Below are 21,615 nucleotides of genomic sequence, written 5' to 3'. Positions count from 1 at the left end.
TACCCAGTGTGAATGGGAATAAAATAGAATCCATCCCCTATAGCTGGAGGGTGTTGGGATAGTTACAGATAAGGCTCGCTAAAAGCTGCCATTAAAGGCCTTTTCAGATTATAGGCTTCCAAAATAGTGTGACCATATGTCCCGATTTTATAGGGACAGTCCTGATTTTTGGGTCTTTTTCTTATATAGGCGCCTATTACCCCGCACCCCCGTCCCGATTTTTCACACTTGTTGTCTGGTCACCCTATTCCAAAAACTTTCAACCTATTGGGATGAAATTTTCCAGCCCAGGTTTCTGGCCAATGGTGATTTTAAAACAAAACAAACCAAAGCAGCAAACCCAGTTCAGCCATTTGAGAAAAAGAGAGTAAAAACAAAAAACCCACCTTTTCCACTATTTAAAAGAAAATAAATTTTTTAACAGCTCGAATCCCTCAGTGGTTTGGGTGAGGAAGTCAGTCTTTAGGAAGGAGATCTGGTGGAAACTGAGTTTCATTTGGCCAAGTGATAACAGTTGAAAAATATGCAGCCACTGCATGCACTGCAGATTTTTTAACAACACTGTTTTGCAACATCTCCCAATTATTCATGTGATCAACTGGATGGGGAGGGGAAAAAACAAGGAGCCAAAGAGGTAGCACCAGTGGTTGAGGTAGGGCAGTGGAGCAGAGAATCCCTGCCTCACTCAGTGGGCTATTGTAAGGTGGAACAAAACCCTTTACATTTTTTTATTGTTTTAGGCTGCTTTTTTGTGTTAGCAAATAATGAATTCAAGTTTGCTTGCTTTTTTTTTTTTTTTTTTTTTTTTAAAACAGCAGGCAATTCCATACAAAATAACCAAGTTAAAAGAAGATTAAGGTTGCAAAGTGAAGCATTCAAATTGCAGGAAGTGTCCAAGTAAAGGCTGCAGAGAACCCTCAACTCTGCCTCTCGGTGCCGCTGTATGATCATATACTGTTATTGCCACAGAAGACCATCTCAGTCTGTGGGCTGGCTGGACACAACATACACTGAAAGAGGCAGGGTGAGATCCAGGTCTCATTCTGGGCCAAATACTATTTGCAATTGCACCTGTTGTAAATGTAGAGTAAATCCATTCAAGTCAGTGGATTTATTCCAAGTTTACACTGATGTATCTGAAATCAGAATTCGGTCTTCAGTGAATAGCCTTGACGGTGTACAGTGAATGAGATGAGGGCCCTCATTTAACAGCGAGGAGAACAGAATTTTAAAAATATATTTAATAAGTTAGTTTGGATTTTAACGTTGATTGCCAAGTAGTAATTTTTCTTTGTGCGCCCTTCCACTTCACTTTGCCTTGCCACAGGTTTGTTTTTTAAATGTCACACCCTTGCCTCATTTACTGTCAGGGCCGGCTCCAGCGTTTTTGCCACCCCAAGTGGCAGGAAAAAAAAAAAAAAAAAAAAAAAAGCCGCGATCTGCAGCAATTCGGCGGCAGCTTTACCGCCGCCGCTTCATTTTTCAGCGGCAATTCGGCGGCGGGTCCTTCCCTCTGAGAGGGACCGAGGGACCCGCTGCCGAATTGCCACCGAAGAGCCGGACGTGCTGCCCCTTTCCATTGGCTGCCCCAAGCACCTGCTTGCTGTGCTGGTGCCAGCCCTGTTTACTGTGCATGATCCATTCAACACGCTGAATGAGCCAGGGCCCTTCTGAAATAACATACTAGCATGTTAAAGACTATGCTGCACAAAGCCAGAGATTTGATTTAGTTGGGGATTGGTCCTGCTTTGAGCAGGGGGTTGGACTAGATGACCCCCTGAAGTTCCTTCCAACCCTGATATTCTATGATATTCTAGGATTTTGATAAGGTTGCACATGAAAACTTAGCCATGCTGTTTGCTGACTTTTGAATACTTCACTTAAAACCTTAATAGTCTTTTCATGTAGGTTTTTGGAGGTTGTTTTTTGCATGGAATATATATATCAGTGGTGAGTGAAGCAAAATTCAGAAACCTCTATGGCAAACAGAGCAGCCGTTTAACAGCTCAAAGCAATACTACAAGCAGTTTAGGAAAGGAAAAGAATAAGCCTGCCATACCCAACTGAAACTGCAGAACACCCGAGTTAGTATTTGTCACTAAGTAATATTAGTGTTGAACATAAGTTAGTGGTTGTGATAGGCTGTAACACAGCCTATGCTGTAACAAATGGGATGAATTTAAATGGGGAATTTCTCTTCCCCTGCCCCCTCCCCTGATCATATAGTGCAGACCCCATACGTAGAAGCATAATAGAATAACGCTTTGCCAAACAAAATCTGAGAACAGGTGCAGGCTGAAAGAGGTTTTTCTTTCTTTTAACATAATCAGTTCCTGTGGCTCTCTGTTAATACTAGCCTCATAAACAATGTGGGGAACATGGAATTCAAACCAAATGCTAGTGTTTAATTTCCAACATCAGGTACAGCACAGCTCATGTAAATGCCCCCACAAAGTGGATTTTGGCTCCTGAGCCCACAGGATGAAAACTCAGATGCAGAGCAAATACATAAACCAAAGTGTACTAAATTAAAGACATCAAATTCTCAGGCTGGCCTAATCCACAAGTTAGCAGTTGGTACCAAGCAGCTTGGCTTCTGGTTGCTTTCAGCTCATGAACTGGCATTCAGAGAGAAGCTAGGATGGATCCAAGTTCTTTTCCTACAGCATTTCCACCTTCCCATTAGGAAAGTCAGTTCTTCCACAGTCACCTTTGCAGGGCCGGCTCCAGGGTTTTGGCCGCCCCAAGCAGCAAAAAAAAAAAAAAAAAAAAAAAAGCCGCGATCGCTGATCTGCGGCGGGAATTCGGCGGGAGGTCCTTCGCTCTGAAGCGGAGTGAGGGACCATCCGCCGAATTGCCGCCAAATACCTGGACGTGCCGCCCTTCTCCGGAGCTGCCGCCCCAAGCACCTGCTTGACAAGCTGGTGCCTGGAGCCGGCCCTGCACCTTTGAGCTGAAAATCAAACTTCAGCCAAACTATATGGTCAGATCTACGAGCTGCTTTGAAAGCCTCACTGATGCCAATAACCACTCGGAATGGGCTCACAGATGTAATTAGAGAGTCTTTGATTGTTGCAAAGGGCTTTACCCAAGCAAATCGATATGTTGCTGTAGTTTTTGTAACAGCTTCCAACGGGTCTGCCCCTTGCAGATCTTCAGAAGAGATTTTAGCAGGCTTTTTAATTACACTAACAGAACCAAAATATTTGGGCTGTATAGTCGTTCAAAAATATATCTGTAGGGTTACAAGTCTAAGGGATTTGCACTTAGAGTTATAGAAAAGTACTGTTTGATATACATTACTGATTTACAGTAACGTGAGCCAACAAGACAGTGAGACAATGCATTGCAATTCAGATTAACCTGATTGGCTGCAATGCCATGCTGCATACTGCAATACGCTACTGTGAGACTATAGTTTGTTGCAAGTTATGTTAATTTACAGCAGCACGGGGCCAAATACTGCAACATCCTGGCAGACCAAATTGCCCCATATGTGCTCTCCCCCCCCCACCCCCCCGCACATGTTACAACACAAGGGAACCTTGCAAAAAATATGCTTGACTTCACATACCAAAACCAATTCTCATCTGTTCCAGATTCAACTAAGGCAGCCAATGCAGGACTGCGTATCATTTTGTGGCATACTTTAATGCAAAGGTGATACGCTTTCACTCAGCACTCTGCTGCCAAGAGTCAGCTTCCATCAGCATGTAACACAGAGGTTTCCCAGGTGCATGATAGACTTTAGAAGGATTGCCACAACTCACACTGGTTCTCATGCTTCTGTACCGCTTCCGCAGCTGGGAGAAATTCCCCTGTGCCATCCTCTTCCCTGGATCACTCCAGCCAGAGTCCTTCCCAGTCAGCACCTCCTGGTTTTTCTCCTCTTTCTCCACTGGATCTCTCTGCTTGACCTACTAACTGAAGCCTTCTGTGCATAGGTCAGATGGAAAGTAACTCCCAAAATAGAAACCACATCAAGAGACTGGGGAGGAAAGAAAAAGAGGTTCCCCCACAAGTCCTCCAGTTTGCCAGGCACAGATGGAGGAAAGGGAACAAGGAGTATGCTGACACCTATTCTAGAAACAGTTTAATATATTAATTATACCATGGAATTTTTATATATATATTTATATAAAAATCACACATATACCCACACCCCCGTTAGGGCCTAGTGGCTTCCAGCCAACAATCTTATGACACCTGAATGAATTAACCCTCATAGCCATGCCTAGAGTGAAGGATTCCAATTGTATATATGGGATAACCAAGACTGAGGGGAAATCCTGATTCCCAGACTTCTGTGACAGCCACTGTGTTGGATATTTATGAGAGCCCATTATCCGCCAGATGGGCGGAAAAAAAGTGAAGTCTCGTTGATCACCTAGTTGACTGGATAAATGGCAAAAAAGACTCAAGTCAGTTTAGCTCTTGTGTGTGAAAATCCAAACTCCTTCGCCATTCACAAAAGCCAAGGTAATTTGGCCAACTAGGCATTGTCACAATGCCTCTTAGACAGCGCTTCATTTGTAATGAAAGAGGTGCTGGGGCCAGGGCTCAAGGAATTTTTTTTACTTACACAACGGATGCAGCAAGTCCAGAGGTCCGGGGCTAAGAACTGCCAAGCCTAGAGGTGCCAGGGCTCAACTCTGGCACAAATTAAACCCTGTTCTTAGACTTTAGCAGTACTGCATGTTAAAACAAAATACTGAGATTAGCAAAAAGAACAGGAGTACTTGTGGCACCTTAGAAACTAACAAATGTATTTGAGATTAGGTTAACCAAGGAATTTAACTCCCTCCTCATTAGTGTCTAGGTTAGTGGGGTTTTCCCATGTTGAAACACTGACGCCTAAGTGTATCAGATGTTCCCCCTATGTTGTCAGTGTCAGACAAGCGGACAGCTCAGTTCACAGGGTCCCTGCAGTGTCAGCCTTAAATTCGTTAAAACAACAGTGTAAAGATTCCCCCACAGTGACCGCCAACTAAGTAACGTTTGCCCAGAGATATGCTGTACTGGGTGACAAGAGCTCTCCAATCTCTGGGCAAACGTTACTTAGTTGGCCGTCACTGCGGCTTCCTTGAGGGGCTCAGCATCTAGTTTCAGAATCTAAATAAGACTCCAGGGGGCCATTTTATGAAGTGAGTGAGAGGGGAGTCCGTTCCTACTGCCCAAGCTGAAGTAAAGCCAGTGTGCTACCCCACAGATAACCAGATGCTTGGAGTGGACAATCACCTACCACCCCCATGGAGTGGAGCAGCCCGGTAGACATCCTGTATGCCCTGTTCTTATACCTCCCTCTCCCTGTTCGCAGAATCCAGCCCAGAGTTTCTTCACATGAGAAGAAACAATGAACCAAGTTCCTTCCTAGTGTAATGACATGGACTGCCATGGGTTTGGACCAGGGATGAACAATCATAGACACCCCAGGACCAAGTGAACTTCAATATTATATTATCTATTCAGTCCCCAAAAAGATGTCCACCACAGCAGGTGAAAATATCATACCAGCAACAGAGATACAAGTTATTTTGTACAGGTGTGTGTTTAGCAGCTATTTTAGGGTTACTGAAACATCATAATATCCTACACTATAGCCATTCTCAAAGTTATTAATTCTGCTGCTCCTGTAACTTGGTTATTTGTGTTTCCCTCTTATTATTGGCTCATAATTTCTATAGTATCCTTCTTGTGACATTCTTGTGACCCCATTCAGAAAGAAAGACACCAAGCCCAAGGTTCCTCTCTCCCTACCTGTGAAAGAACAACTCGAGGGCTGAAGCGCACAAGAATGGGACTCTGAAGATCTGGGTTCTACCCAAGGCCCTGCCACAGAGTCCCCAGGTGATCGTGTTACAAGGAAGGTTATGCAATCTCTATGCATGCCCAGTACTACTCACCTACTTCACAGCCATTAGGCAATAGTCAGTCTATTGTTTGTGACGTGCTTGGAGAGCCTGATGAAAGGCTAGCGCTGTAGAGAAGCATCAAGTATGAATATTGCAAAGAAATAACTCCTCAACCCAGTCTCCTGGAGGCAGGAGAAGCTAGGAACTGGTTACACACACACTGGAGCCCTGATTGTGCATAGCCAAGATTAGAACTGAATGTATATATTTCCATACGATAGCATGTAGCAGCCCCAGGGTACTTTACCAACATTAAAAAAAAAAAAAAAAGTATAGTTATTCAGCTATATTCCTTTGCCCCCAGCAAAACTGAGTCCTGTCTAGCTCCCTCAGAACACACACACCAGCTACAGTCTATATATGGGAAGAGTATATGCTCGGGGTCTGACTGATCGCCATTTTTGGGGTCGGGAAGGAATTTTCCTCCAGGGCAGATTGGCCGAGCCTCTGGAGGTTTTTCGCCTTCCTCCGCAGCATGGGGCAGGGATCTCTAGCAGGAGGGTCTCTGCCGATTGAAGTCACCTAAAACAGGATTGGGGACTTCAACAGCAGAGTCCAGGGAAGGGGTAGGGACGGTTTTATGGCCTGCAGCATGCAGGGGGTCAGACTAGATGATCATAATGGTCCCTTCTGACCTTAAAGTCTATGAGTCTATGAGTCTATGAGCCTATAGATTATCTGTTCGTCTCTCCCTCAAAGAGTTTGCTGCAGGGGTAGAATACTAGGAGTTTTGAAAGCTGGCTGTTAGGATATTCAAACTGACCTTCCCAAACCTTTTCAACTAATGCCCCATGGCTTCAGTCAATAGTTTATGGGACATGCAGGGCTGGCATTAGCAGCTAGCAAGCAGGGCAATTGCCTGGGTCCCCACATAACAGTTTGCAGGCCTCCTGTCATATGATTGGGCTCTAGCTCCTAAGTTTCTTCCCTATGCCCCAGCAAGTCTAATGCTGACCCTGGGGACATGGAAAAGAGATCTGCCTATCCCAAACATCACACAGCTGCCTCCGATAGATGCCTCAACATCATCCATCCTGTGGGCCTCTGCGGAAAAAGTCCTTCTTGAAGGAAAATAATTGTTTCCCTTCATTTTTAAAGCTGGGGGATGTTTGACATCTCTGAAAAGTAGGCTCAAAAGGTGTTTCACATTAGGCACCCAAAAATCAGTGGCCACTTTCAGATATTCAAGCCTAAAACCACTGCACAAGTTACACCTTCATCTAGTTCTATTCCTTTGCTTCTATGTGTATATTCATTTTAATAGTAGAAAAAAATTAATACCAATCAAACCAGAACTTCTCACGTACATTATTCAATTTCAAAAGTTGTGACCAGGAGGGCTAATTTCTTCCTACTATGATGAAAAAAATGATAAGGGACAGTCAGGGACAGTCCTAGACCAAATGGCGCCCCAGGCAAGGGTCCTCCCTCCCCCCCCCCATTTGTTAAACTTTTGAATACCTTATTTTTATTGCATTTGTAGCCCTTTTCATGATTTCAATGCACAATTTGCATGCATGATTTATCTGCCATACAAGATGATAAATTTGCATGCTAGGATCTGTAAATCTCCAAGTCTGTGCCCCCCGGGCCTGGCATCCCAGGCAGTCACCTGTCCCTATAGCTGGCCCTGGGGGGAAGTGTTTTTACTGCTACTCTAAGGCCTGGTCCCCACTAAGACCCCACTTTGGACTAAGGTACGCAAATTCAGCTACGTTAATAACGTAGCTGAATTCGAAGTACCTTAGTCCGAACTTACCGCGGTCCAGACGTGGCAGGAAGGCTCCCCCGTCGATGCCGCGTACTCCTCTCGGCGAGCTGGAGTACCGGCGTCGATGGCGAGCACTTCCGGGATTGATCCGGGATCGATTTATCGCGTCTTAACCAGACGCGATAAATCGATCCCAGAACATCGATTGCCTGCCACCGGACCCTCTGGTAAGTGAAGACGTACCCTTAGGTGCTATGGTAATACAAACAACCACAACCATCATCTTCAGTTTATAGTAGCACCTAAAGGCCCTAAATCAGATGATGGCTCCACTGTGCAAGGCATTGTGTAAATTTGTAGTAAAAGATAGTTCCTGCTGATTAGATCAGATTTGAGATTTTAGAGATAACTAGGCCTTGGTTGCTAGCTTTAGGTGTTGTAAAATTTTGTGCTGTGTATTGATAGTTAGACGCTTCATACGATCCATATACACACTGCCTAGCACCTTTATCCCAGAAGCTCAACCCAAACATCAGGCCTGAGCAGAAGAGGCACTAAGCGCCATCCACTCACGTAAAAGTGAGAGTTGGAGGATTTCATCACCTCTCATGAGGAAGGCCCTTAATTGTCACAACACCCTGTGCATGAGGTAAGGGCTATTTGACAGATGGGGAAAACAGAGGAACAAAAAGGTTGAAGTGTCTTTACCAAGACACACAATGTGTCTAGAGCTTGGACTAGAACCCAGGAGTCCCAGAATCCGGTGTCCTACTCTAACCACTAAAACCGACCACCAACTAATAAACCATACTCACTTAAGACGCCCTTCCATTGCCTATTCTGAAAGGATAGTTAGACCCAAAGAGACATCTTTTATCTTTTCAAGTTGCAGTGGGGGAGGTCCAGGTTGGATATCAGGAAAAACTATTTCACTAGGAGGGTGGTGAAACACTGGAATGCGTTACCTAGGGAGGTGGTGGAGTCTCCTTCCTTGGAGGTTTTTAAGGCCCGGCTTGACAAAGCCCTGGCTGGGATGATTTAGCTGGGAATTGGTCCTGCTTTGAGCAGGGGGTTGGACTAGATGACCTCTTGAGGTCCCTTCCAACTCTGATATTCTATGATTCTATGATTCTATGATTTTTTTCTTTGCCCTAGCAAGGCCCAACTGAACAGATTACGTACATGCCTGAGTGCTTTATTGAAGAGGGATAGACTTGGACAAATGCTTGAATGGCTGTCGAACTGGAACCTAAATATAGCTTTTCTCCCATGCACTTTTGCACACATCTAATCCTGGAGCAATGCATCAGTCACATTATTTAACGTTGTACTGTTCTTTATTTTAGGCTAGGATCTAGTGACTCAGCACTACTCTTATCACTGCTGTTTTTAAATCTCTAATGCCATTTGTTAGTATTTGTAGGCTTCAAATACCAACAAATGCAGTTTTCAGAAAACGAACAAATAAAGGTGATTGAAAAGGCAAGACAGGCCTATTATTTTTGTTCAGAAAAGCAGGAGTGCCCCATCTCCTCCCCCCCCTGCCCATACGTGTTTCTGCTGCTCCAACGCCTTTTCCTTAGTGCTGGAGAATGAAATGTACACGGAAGGAAGTTATTCATCAAACAATTAGAAAGCCAAGACAGTAGGAGTTTTCCTAAATGAACATGATTTAGTGGAATAACAAAAGGAAAAACAATGTCTGGAATTTCAATGCCTTCCTACATGTCCATGCTCTTGCAGTTACATTTGTTAGACCATTTTAGTCATCTTCCACTTAACAAAGCCCCAGCACGGAATACAAAAGTCAGAGGAAGGCTAAAGCTGCCATGTTATATTGTACTTATACAGGAAACTACCGTAGCATAGGCAGGGCCGGTGCTACCATTTAGGCAAACTAGGCCGTTGCCTAGGGCGTCAAGATTTGGCGCCAAAAAGCGGTGCCCCCAATTTTTTTTTTTTTTTTTTTTTACAGCGTTCCTATGCCTCCTCCCCACTCCACTTCTCCCACCTCCCAGGCTTGCGGCGCCAATCAGCTGTTTGGTGCCGGAAGCCTGGGAGGGGAGGAGAATTAGAGCGGGGGCGGCGTGCTCAGGGAGGAGGCGAAGCAGAGGTGAGCTGGGGTGGGGAGCTGCCGCACGGCTCCCCGGGAGGAGAGAGCTGCCGCGGGGGGAGCGCCTCAGGGCAGGGGGGGCGGGGAGCTGCTGCAGGGCTGGGGGGGGCGCGCGCAAGGTGGACTTTTCGCCTAGGGCGCAAAACTTCCTTGCACCGGTCCTGAGCACAGGAGGGTTCAATTGCTTGGCAATAAGCTAAAGGTCCCTTTTACCGCTTGGTTATTTGTTTAAATATAAACCAAGTAGTTTGTGGCCAACAGCTCTTGCCACATGATGGATATTTGCCACCTCCTGAGAGATACAGTCCCCGTGATCTGCAGTTGCTCAGCACAAGGCTCTTGGGGGCTATACTCCAGTCCCTGAGTGGCTGTGCATTCAGACTACAAACATATCACCACAAATGTAGCAGTCTTAGTAGAGACCCCGACTGCTGAATGACTTGAGGGTCTCAGACAACACAGCAATGGAGACACTATAAAAACCCAGATAGATGGGTTGACAGTCAGGAATGAACCTACATCACAAGTCCCCACAACATGTTGATCCACTAGACCACAGCTATCCCAACCTAAATTTCACATTAAGAAATCATCTCCCAAAACAACCCCAACAACATTAGAAATCATTGGAATTTTTCCCACTGGAAAAGGTAGTTTTGTCTGACATTGTACTATGGAAAGCATCTGCTCAATTTCAACAAGAGAGTTATTTTCCAAAGGGAGATGCTAAATGAGAAGTCTAATTTCAAAATGTCGAGGGGAAAAAAAAACATTTTTTTTTCAATCAAAATGAATTCACATTTCAGATTTGAAACTTTTTTAATGCATGAAATGGTTTGATATTGTGACTCTTCGTTCCTATTTCCAACAGGAACTAGTTTTGAAGTGTAAAAGTTTCTCATTGGATGAATACTCCATTTCTGAAACAGTCCCACATAACATTATTGAGAAACATTTATATTAGTTCTATGCAGTGTAGTTACAGTCGTGTTGGTCCTACGATATTAGAGAGTCATGTTGTGGAGCAACAACATGTCTCTTGCATTAGTTCCCTAATTTTATATTATATTAGTCCTGTAATTTTACATTTACAAACACAGAGTAAGACATGTTCCCTGCCCTGACATGCTTACAGTCATGTGTGTTAACACTTTTTTTGGGGGGGAGGAGGGCACTGATGTAAACCTATAATATCGAGACACTGTTGCAGTCTACTCTGCTTTAAAACCAGGATAAAAGACACTGGTATGAGCTCCTTTCTACACCAGTGTTAACTCATCCACTAGGCAGGGATCGGCAACCTATCAGAAGTGGTGTGCCGCGTCTTCATTAATTCACTCTGATTTAAGGTTTTGCGTGCCAGTAATACATTTTAATGTTTATAGAAGGTCTCTTTCTATAAGTCTGTAATATATAACTAAACTATAGTTGTATGTAAAGTAAATAAGGTTTTTAAAATGTTTAAGAAGCTTCATTTAAAATTAAATTAAAATACAGAGTCCCCGGACCAGTGGCCAGAACCCAGGCAGTGTGAACGCCACTGAAAAATCAGCTCGCGTGCCGCCTTCGGCACGTGTGCCATAGGTTGCCTACCCCGGTCTAGGGATTTGCACTGGCACAGCAAAGAGAAAAACAGGGTTTACAAATGCTGAATGTTTACCACTCATGCTCTGATTTTAAGGGGTCAATAGATACAACAGTGAATTTTAAAAAGTGATTTAAGATCAAGATACTTTTGAAAGACTCCTAAGCCACTTTGTGTTACTGTACAGAGCTACTCATTCATTTGAACAGCTGTTTTACTTCTAGAGAAGTTCGGGGAGAAAGGGGGAGGGGGACACAGATCTAAATTGTTTTCTCTGTTAAAGCAGCAAGACGTAATAAATTAAGGGTGATTTACATTAAATTTGTGTGAAACCGATTTTACCGGAGACCTGTTCCCTTTTGAACACTGTAGCCCGGTTCCCTTTTGAACGCTGTAGCCCTTGTATAAAACCTGTAATTAGGTTTTTTCTTTGTTGAGCTGAACAACCTTTAGTTGCATTCCCTGGACTATAATGGTTCCCTCTACTGGCATAGCATGTTACATTTCAGTCATTTTCAAAGCTAAGGCTCTGTGTAGCCTAGTGGATGTAGTCTGGTGATATCAGAAGATTGTGGTTGGTTCCAAACCCTTTTGGGGTTATGTTTTCATTCAGAATTCCCCAATACCTGGTTTGAGGAAGACAGGGAGTCTTATTGACAGTGATCAAGTCCTCAATTTAATTAGTGCTTCCTAAACAAAGGCTAATGGATTCCAACAGATATGACATTTCTTAGGTTGCATACAAATGCACAATGCGCTTTTGCAGGACAGGATGAGGCAAGTTAGCCCTAGAGACTCTCCTGTTTTCCTTGGCCATTTAAAGCAGGTCTCTTTGGGCAGTTTAGCAGGGCTGATTTTAACAAGAACTTGGCTTTTCTGGTTCATGTTGAATGATGTCGATCAGATCACCTAAACGCTCAGCTTCTCGGGTCTCCAGTGACTCGGAGAGGAACCTCGCGGGCTCCCTCTGGGATGGACTGCCTCCTACTGGCTAGTCCGAGGGGGGAAAGGCTTTTTAACACAAGAGTTTCTACTCCCAATTCATCAGCATGCTGGGGAAGACACCAAAAGCAGCAATTTCTAAATGACCAGCGGGAGAGGAGATCATCCCTTATGTACAGCCATAGAAAGGCTGAAGTCACTTGTGCACGCGTTATAAAAGTCTGCGCTTCCCCACCGTGGTGGTTACAGTTACTGGGGAAAGTTTCCATTCAACGGGGCTCACATTTCACTGGGCGAGATAAGGGGGCTGCTACAGCCCTGCTGCTAAGTAGGGGACAAGGCAAAAGCCACTGGAAGAGACGGACTGGATCTGGATTTACTCACCGGCGGTTGGCGAATCCGCTGCCCGGAGACCCTGAGCTCTGCTCGGGGTAGTTGTGCTGTAGAGTTGAGGCTGGGAATTGATAGAGGAAACCGGTCCCTACAGTACATCCATAGAAACAGCAGAACCAGAGCGAGAAAAGAGCCTGGTTCATCTTTACAGCTACAAATACTTTTGCTGACACCAAACTGCACCAAGAGGCTGCCTGGGAGTCACCGTGACATGCGACTAGACGCGAGGGGGGCCCGTGAGAGTTTGGGATTAGAAGGACAGGAGCTCCCTGCAGGGCACCGATTGCTGTCCGCTCCTGGCTTTGAAAGGGAAGGCAAGTCCTCTCCGCAAGCTAAGCCCTGGCTTCTGCTCCCATAGCAAGGGGGACCCCGTGTCCGGCGCTGGCTCTCTGAGCCCGGGGCGCACACGCAGCTCCGGATGCCTTTTCAAATTTGGTGAGGTTGGTTCAGTTCCGTCAAAGGGGGCGTGGGGTTTCTCCATTAACCCTTCGAAGACGTGGCCAGAGACCCCCACTGCTCCGGCGCTTCCCGTGTGAGAGAGGGCTGCAGGGCTTCACACGTGCTGCGGATCACTGTGAAATTGAGCCTTGCAAGGGAGAGAGAGAACAGATGGATCCACTTGCAGCCAGAGGGGAAAGTAAGCCGGTACCGGCCGGTATGGAGGACCGGTAAGAAAAGGAGACTGGCTGAGGGAGGGAGAAGCCTGCCCCCTGCATAAGAAAGGTTTAAACTCAGCTGTTCCCTGCGCCCTGGGGGTTAGGAGCAGTTTCTGGCATGCTTGTTAATTTCACTCACAGTTGCTGGGGGGAGGGAACCCTGTGTGTGACCATGGCAGGGGCAGTTCTTTTCTGCCCCCAGGATGAGGGGATCTCCTATACACAAAAAATACAATCAAAATCAGGAACCGTTTCTAAGTTCAAATCTATCCTATTCCCTCCCCAGCAGAGGATCATGGTTGTGATGTCCAAACTGCTTGCAGATCCTCTTTGAAATGTTACTGTTTAAAAAAAAAAAATACAAAAAAAACATGGAGAACATGGTGGGAAGATGTGTCATGATGATCAGGGTTTATTTTGGGCAAAGCAATTTTGCTAAAGCAACTAAAGATTCACAGGGAAAGCAAATACCCCCATAAACAAAACCACACAGAGATTGGAGGGGAAAACTGGATATTCAGGGAAATTATTGTGCCTCCTTTGAAAGAAATAGTAGTTTTCATTCCACCCTCTTTATATATTGATTTAAACACCTGAAATGTCCTTAGGACATAGAGCGCAATCTCAGATCTCTTTTTGTTTTGTCCTGCCTGCAGAGTGCAGAGGCTGAAATTGACAAAACTTTCTCTAAATATCTTGTATATTTCATGAAGGCTATTCCAGTTGTCCTTCATTCACCCCTGCCTTCCCCTACTACTAGCCACCCACTGGTGTGCCCCCTGCAATCTTTTATGTGCCTGGAAGGGAGATTAAAAAATCCTTGATATCTGACTTGCTAGGAAATAGGGAGGATCTAGGGAAAGCGGGGCACTGATGGGCATGGTGCAATGCAGTCCCTTGCCCCCCTGGCTCCCTCCCTGGCTGGCTGGCTATGTTTTTTGCCTTGGTTACTTACTCCTTGGCAGACCCAGCCCAGCGGCATCTGCTGGCTCTCTGCAGGCAGCAGCAGCCCACAGGGGCTGGTTGCTGGGGTCGCTGTGGGTCGGCGGCAGGGTGCAGCTGCATTGTTTGTGACACATTCATACACATACATACTGTATGTATTACTATCCTGTGGGGAGAGCGCTGGTGCCCTTTTGAGGGGTGGGGGGACAGGGGAGACAGTATTTCTGCTGCTCACACTTCAGGAACTTCTGTAAGAGGCAAGGTCTGGCTGGGCACTGCCAGCGCATTTGTGGGCATCCAGCTTTTGGGTTGCTGCTTAATGGTGTCCCCAGGAAAACTTCCAGCCTCAGCAGCTGCTGTTCTCTCTTCCAGGCTGTGGGAGGGAGCCGCCCGGGAGACAGGGGAGGAGACGGAGGTCTGGGGGGCATGCGGCAGCAACAACACAAGCAATAGGGGGGTGGCAGGTGGGTGCTGCAGCTCCAACGGGAACCACTACCCACAGCAAAGCCATCCCAGCCCCCGGCTCAGTCCTGGCACATGGAAGGTGTGAGTGGGCCAGCCCAGCGGGGGCAAGAAAGGGGCATCCATGGGAAGGACTGGATGGAGCAAAGCATCCTTATAGCAACTCCCACACTGGGCCATACAGCTGCTCTGGCTGCTCTCTCTGTTGTCGTGCCATGCCTCGAGATGAATGTGCTGCACGTCGGTCCTTTCCAAGCCACAATTTCACATATGGCATGGGATTCCACTGAGTATAAGGAGATCCCACACATGAAATGAATAGCAAGTCCGCCACATGACGAGTGGTAAGTGCAGTCCGTTTCACTGTAATGATGTTGTTCATCGCACTGAATCCCCTTTCGCAGTCAGCATCGCTTGCAGCAAGGGTGTCCACCGCAAGGACGAGTTTTTTAAGTTTACCAGGAATGTTTTTTCCTCCAAAAGCCTTGAATTCAACAAATCCCTCAGTTGATCAGCCAATGCTCTTCTTTCCTTTTCTCCGAAATGGGGATTCTCTGGATTCTCTTGCCATTTTTCGGGATTCAAAACTGACAAATTGTTAATTAAGTTCTTATTATTGGAAGACCTTTCTTCACGTGTGTTTTGATCGGCTTTGTTTGAGGCAGTTGTAAATAGCAAGCCCACGTGATTACCATGTGGGGGTACCGTATGGCACTCAAAAGCTAACTTTGGAACAGCCATATGAATGTCTTCCTGGGAAAACAAAATCTTCGTGTCTTGCTTCGCAGATCTAAATCTACTCTGATCCAGGTATATTCTAAATGTATATGTACAGTATGGATGGATCTCTCAAAAAAGATAGACTCATAGACTCTAAGGTCAGAAGGGACCATTATGATCATCTAGTCTAGCTCTTCAGTGTAGGAGTTGGACCAACAAACAGCCCCCTGGGGAAGGACGGACTCCATTAAGCAGCACACATTAAGCAGAAGTTCCTGAGGTGTGTTAGCCCAGAAACACTTGTCTCCCCACCCCCACCCCTTAAAAGGGCACTGGCACCTTCCCCACAGGACAGTAATACATACAGTATGTATGTGTATGAATGTGTGTATCACAAACAATGCAGTTGCAGCCTGGGAGTTGACACATGTTGCAAGAAACCATTCAAAATGAAGTGGGCAATTGATACCCCTGCAGTCATAGGGCACAGGAGAGTTAGTGGGTTACAGATTATTGTAATGAGACCTAAAACTAGGGTCCATGATTTCTGGTCTCTAGCAGAGTTATATACTTAAGCTCTTAGGCTCGTCTTTTGAAGGTAGGGTGACCATATGTCCCGATTTTATAGGGACAGTCCCGATTTTTGGGTCTTTTTCTTATATAGGCTCCTATTATTCCTCACCCCCTGTCCCGATTTTTCACATTTGCTGTCTGGTCACCCTATTTGAAGGTGTTGTGCAGGTTTCCTTTCAGGACCAGGACTGAGAGAAGACGAGCACTCTGGAGCTCGAAAGCTTGTCTCTTTGACCAAATAGCAGTGGCTCCAATAAAATATATTACCTCCCCTGCCTTGTTTCTCTACATTTAGGAAGAAACTTCTGTTATGGGTAAATTGTTCCATAGTTGTCCACTACAGGAATCCAGCCACCTTTGTTTGAACTATGTGATACCAGCCCCTGTCAGAGAGGATCCTGAACTAGAAAGATGACTGGTCTCATTGGGTGTGGCTATTTCAGTGTTCCCATTCTTTTAAAATAAGATTACCTGCTGTGTTACTGTACTAAACTTCCTTATAATACTGCAGTGCTATATTGCATACTTCTCGCTCATTAATATTAAGATTCTTTATACCTGAAGGTAAATATCCAATGGCTGGAAACTGAAATTGGACAAATTCAGACTACAAATAAAGCATATGTTTTTAACACTGAATGTAATTAAACATTGGAATAATTTACCTAGGGATGTTGCGTATTCTGTCACTTGAAATCTTTAAATTCAAGACTGGTGGTTTTTCTAAAAAATCTGCTCTAGTTCAACCAGAAGTTATGGGCTTGATGCAGGAATCACTGGGTGAAGACTAGATCATCATGGTCCCTTCTGATCTTAAAAATGTATTACATATAGACTTTGGCACTGATTTGGTTACTATTTTTTCAGGTCAATAAATCATACTGCAGACTGAAGTCAGTATCTGCTTAGCATCTACTACTGAATTTCTTATGATCAATTGAAACAATGCTGTCCAGAGAACTAAACTTGGGAACATTAGCTTAATGGTGGATACATGGGCAAGATTGTATTTTGCAACCCATCAGAATCACCATACATTACTCTTGGCTGCCATAATTAACTCTTTCCATGAATGAGCAAGTCCTCAAAGTGGCTTTGGAAGTTTATGTTTTGATAGAAGAGGTGTATTGGCCACAGGTAAACTATTTAGGCTGCTAGAAACAAATTAACAACCATTTAAAAAAACTGGCTTTACTGTTCACGAAAGATACCAGATTGACTGCTCTTGAATTTGAAGTTTCGAGGGCCTGACTGTCCTTTCATTTATACCAGCTATAGACATTTAGGAGCTGTAGACAGTTCTGGTCATTTCCAAATCAAACAACACAGTATTCAGGGTGGAGGTGTTTTGTTGCTTTATATAAATGAACGATCATCTCATTATTTTATATTCCATTGTTTATACAGTCTAACATTTACCTTGTCTTTTTCACATCAGCGCTATACTATGAGTAGGTGTTTTCATTCCACTAGTCACAAATAAACTTAATTCTCTTTTCCAAGTAGTCAGACATCAGCAATGTGGATAAATAGTTCCTTCCAATATGCACTTGTCAACACTGAACTTCATCTGCCATTGTGTTGTCCACTCATCTAGCTTTGTTAGATCTCTGTGGAGTTCCTCACATTCTTCTAGTCTTTACTATACTAAACAATTGTTTGTCATCTGCATATTTGGCCACCTCAGTCTTCACTGACTTTTCAAGATCATGAATGAATATATTAAACACTGGTCTTAGTACAGGACCTTAGGACATCCCCTCTCCTTGCTGTGCCATGATAAGTATTCCAGAAGGCAGGAGTCTGGCAAATTATGACATTAGCCCTCTGCAGTAAGCTAATATTAATCTCCATTTTTCCGATTGAGAAACTGAGACAGAGAAGTCAAGTGACTTTGCCCAAGGTCACCAAGAGTTAGAGGCAGAACGAAGAGTAGAACTTGGATGGCCTGACTCCTATTATTCTTGCACTAATCTTTAAATTATACTTGCCCTCTTTGCTGTGTGGCTGATCTAAGATGAGACTGAAGAATTAACTTCCAGGGTGTTTTTGGAAAGAAGGAGAAAGAGTAATATCATCTACTGTATGGGGAGAATTAAATATGACATTTCATGTTTAGTCCTTTGGATATGCGTAATGTAATCACACACAATAGCAGTAATAAATGAATATTTTTTCTCCCCATGGTGCTGACGAGTGCTACATACCCTAACCATTTCTCAAAACTATGTTGATAAATTGGAAACACAGTGATGGAGGCAATGCAGACAGCCAACAAAAATATAATTCATTCCATTTATCAGGGAGACTAACTTTGAGGAGAGAAGCCCTGAAATATGAACAGCCCTGTTCTTACAAACCAGACACACTTTATATTACAAGAGATAAAGCTACACATTTTTGAAAAGAGTATTAAACATATAGATGAAACAGATGCTTATGCAACCAGGGCTACATATATTTTTTGGGGAAATATTTAACTACCTCTGTTCAAGAAGAGGAGGGTGATGCATACAGGAAAAAATAGTACAGAAGACTGAGAGAAGAACAGTCAGAACAGAATGGAAGAAAAGGCCAGATTCTGAACTCATTGTCCCCTCCAAGTCTATTGACTTCAATGGGGTTATTCCTCATTTACAATGCCGTGAGAGCAGAATATGGCCCCAGAATTTCAGCAGTTACACACAGATCTTTTCTATCTTTCCTATGATTGTAAAAGTCACTAACTACTTGGGGGTCAGCTGAATTTCGCTGGAGACCATGGAAAGCATTGTGAATAAGCTTTATAGTGGCTGCCCCTTGGATCGCGTCAGTGAGTTTTTCCATGTAGATACTAGAAAGAGAGCAAAGCAAAAAACAGCCTTGATAAAACCTTATGGAGATTTAAATTATGAAGTGTCCTTTTGAAGTTAGAAAGAAGTCAGATAAGAAGCCAATCTAAAAATGAGAATGCTTGGAATAAAGCCCTTCCAGATGATATCATTAAATGACAAAAATGGTCCACTCAAGTATCATCTGACAGTTAAAGTAGATAGATGAAGGTTTGGTAGCAATAAGATCTTAGGAAGATCTCTATGGTAAATTAGGCTGCAAGATTACCAGGGTTATTACAGTGCACTTAGTGTAGTGTGTTATTTCCTACTACTCTTAGTGTACATAGCATATTGTGGCCTTGATCTTGAAGTCATTACTCAGGCAAAACTCTTATTGACCTCATTGGGGAGTTCTGCTTGAATGAAGAGTTTCATGTCAGGCCTTCTATCCAAGCAATCTATACAACAGGATTGTCACTCTGTCCACGTGTCACTTTGAAGCCTAGAATATCTATTGAGTCAGTCTGAAGCAAAGGAAACATCTACAAGCATGGATGAGAGCTTCTTTTTATTTTATTTTTTTAGAATATTACCAGGTTCAATCTTCACTGGGATTCGCCATCTGTTGCCATCCAATTTTTATGTTCTCAGCCATTTTCACTTCAAAAAGTACACCCGTGCAAGAGCTACCAATAGTAAAGGTAAAAAACTGGACAACAAGATTCATGCTGAAGCATAATTCAGCAAATGGAATACTGGCTGGCTCAAGAGATCAAGGGGATGTTTGTTAACAGCCAACCCATGTGATTTTTTAGGACAATATCGGTGTGCAGTTGAATTTATATGACTTCTTAGTATTTTTGTGCCATGCAAAGAATCATTTATACCATTTTCCAAATGGGATAACTTTTCCCAGAGTGCAGCAATTAGAAATAATCTGAATTCTCTAGTGCCAATGTATTTGGCCTTTGGCTTTATACTTTATTACATATCCCAGATAAGAACCACATGCCCTGTCATCAGTTATTCATTAAATAATATTATTATTTAATTGTGAAGTTCTGACCATGTGGTTAGTGTTGTGCAAGGCACAAACACGAAACTTGTAAACTCTCCAAGGCATGGACAGTCTAGAAGATGTACAAATAAGACAAAGTGCCTTAGAAAATCTTAAGGAAATACATAGATAATGCATTAGACTGGGACTGTCAAAGGGGCCAAAGGGAATTCGGCACACAAATTCATTTGGAGGCTGAGTGCCTAACTCCTGTAGGCTCCTTGAAAGTCCCAGTTTTAATCATTAGCGTTTTCTCTTTGTGGGCCTTGCAGAAGTAGTTTTGTTGTTATTGGGCAGGGATTTGAATGAGGGAAGTATGGAGACCAGCCACCTGTCCCTCAAAGACTCCAGCACCAAACTCCTTCACCTACCTACAGGCTCTTTCCCTCCTTCCTCCCCTGAGTTCCTGACGTTCCTTCCTGTCTTCCCTGAAAGCTGGTTTCCTCCCACAGCACTACCCATTTGCCAGCTGGTCCTTTCCTACGGCAGACTCCAATCCCACATAGATGAGCCTATCTTCCTTCCACCATATGTCCTAGGCTCCAGCCACCCCCGTTTTCTCTCCATCTCCTGCTGTCAAACACCCAGCCTCCATCCCCCACACAGTGGCTATGAGCATTCGTGTGTGTTCTTGACAAACACAGCCAGCCGCTAGTCAAACATCATGCTCCCATTCCCCATGCAATTCTATCTCGCTGAGGCCTAAGACATTTGTTCTCCTTCATTCACAGGACCTTTTTGGTAACTTATTCCATATGGATTTTGAAACCATTTAGCCAGAGCTTCTCCCCCCACCTCCTTTCCCATGCTCCTAATTTTCAAATTAAGCTCTCTTGTTTTCATGGCCTTTGTCTGAATCAATTTGATTAATCCTGATTAATCCTCTTCGTTATTCTAAAACCACTGGCTGAGTCACAGCAAGATCTCATTTCAAACAAGAATATGCCAAATCTCCCCAGTCTAGCTTCATAACTTATAGCTGAAAGACCTGGTATTATTCTCATTCTCTCTGCTTTATCCCCTCAAGGGCAATTGTAACCCTCTAAGACACAGGGGTTGGTCCCATACACAGTACTCTGAATGAGAGCTCACCAGTGTCTTATGGAATAATACCACCTCATTTGATTTATATTCTGTTCCTAGGAGTAATGCAATCCAGCATCCTGTTCAGTTTTTTCACTACAGCTGTGCATTAGGCTGAAAGCTTTGGAGATTTTTTTAAAAGAATATTTTTCCAGATTTATTAATTTACCTTTATATGCATTTGACTGCATTGACCCTTTGTAGAGCAGGCATTTAACTAATCCCTGTTTAATGCTGTGTGCATCATATCTCACTATCTGGCTCTCCAGCTTCCATATTATAAACCTCCCTTTCTTTAACACTATCCAGATAATACATGGAAGCGATAAAATGACAATTGAGGTGCCAAATACAGTAAGAGTCATTGGAGGTATTAAGTACTACACCTATTATAACACAACTGGAGCCAGGTATTTCTCAAGTTACATATACAGTATTAGTAACACCTTGATTACTGTTCAGTTAATCCCCACCCTGCTCTCAAACACAGCCTACACAATTGGTCAGTGTCCAGAACAGGGGTGGGCAAAATACAGCCTGCAGGCCAGATCCGGCCCATCTAACATTTCTGTCCGGCCTCCTTTGCCCCCTCGCAATCTCCGGGCTGCTAAAAGTCCCGCAGCACAGCGGGGCGCTCAGGCTGCCTGCCT

The 21,615-nt window shown here is 44.1% G+C and overlaps 1 protein-coding gene across 3 annotated transcripts in view; it reads right to left on the bottom strand.

Annotated features, from left to right (window-relative positions):
• COL26A1 (collagen type XXVI alpha 1 chain) overlaps positions 1–13,339 on the bottom strand; it is a 224,097-nt gene extending 210,758 nt beyond the window's left edge. For 2 of the 3 annotated variants that reach the window (XM_054008486.1, XM_054008487.1), the window contains exon 1: positions 12,648–13,339. In XM_054008486.1, coding sequence (XP_053864461.1) covers positions 12,648–12,799 — 152 coding nt within the window. In that variant the 5' untranslated portion in view covers positions 12,800–13,339. The remainder of the gene's footprint in view (positions 1–12,647) is intronic. The other variant, XM_054008488.1, reaches the window with a different exon arrangement.
• Positions 13,340–21,615: the final 8,276 nt, after the last annotated feature.

The sequence above is a fragment of the Malaclemys terrapin genome, chromosome 18 (genome assembly GCF_027887155.1).
Source record: "Malaclemys terrapin pileata isolate rMalTer1 chromosome 18, rMalTer1.hap1, whole genome shotgun sequence".
NCBI lineage: Eukaryota > Metazoa > Chordata > Testudines > Emydidae > Malaclemys > Malaclemys terrapin.
This window is presented reverse-complemented; position numbering and strand designations above follow the sequence as displayed.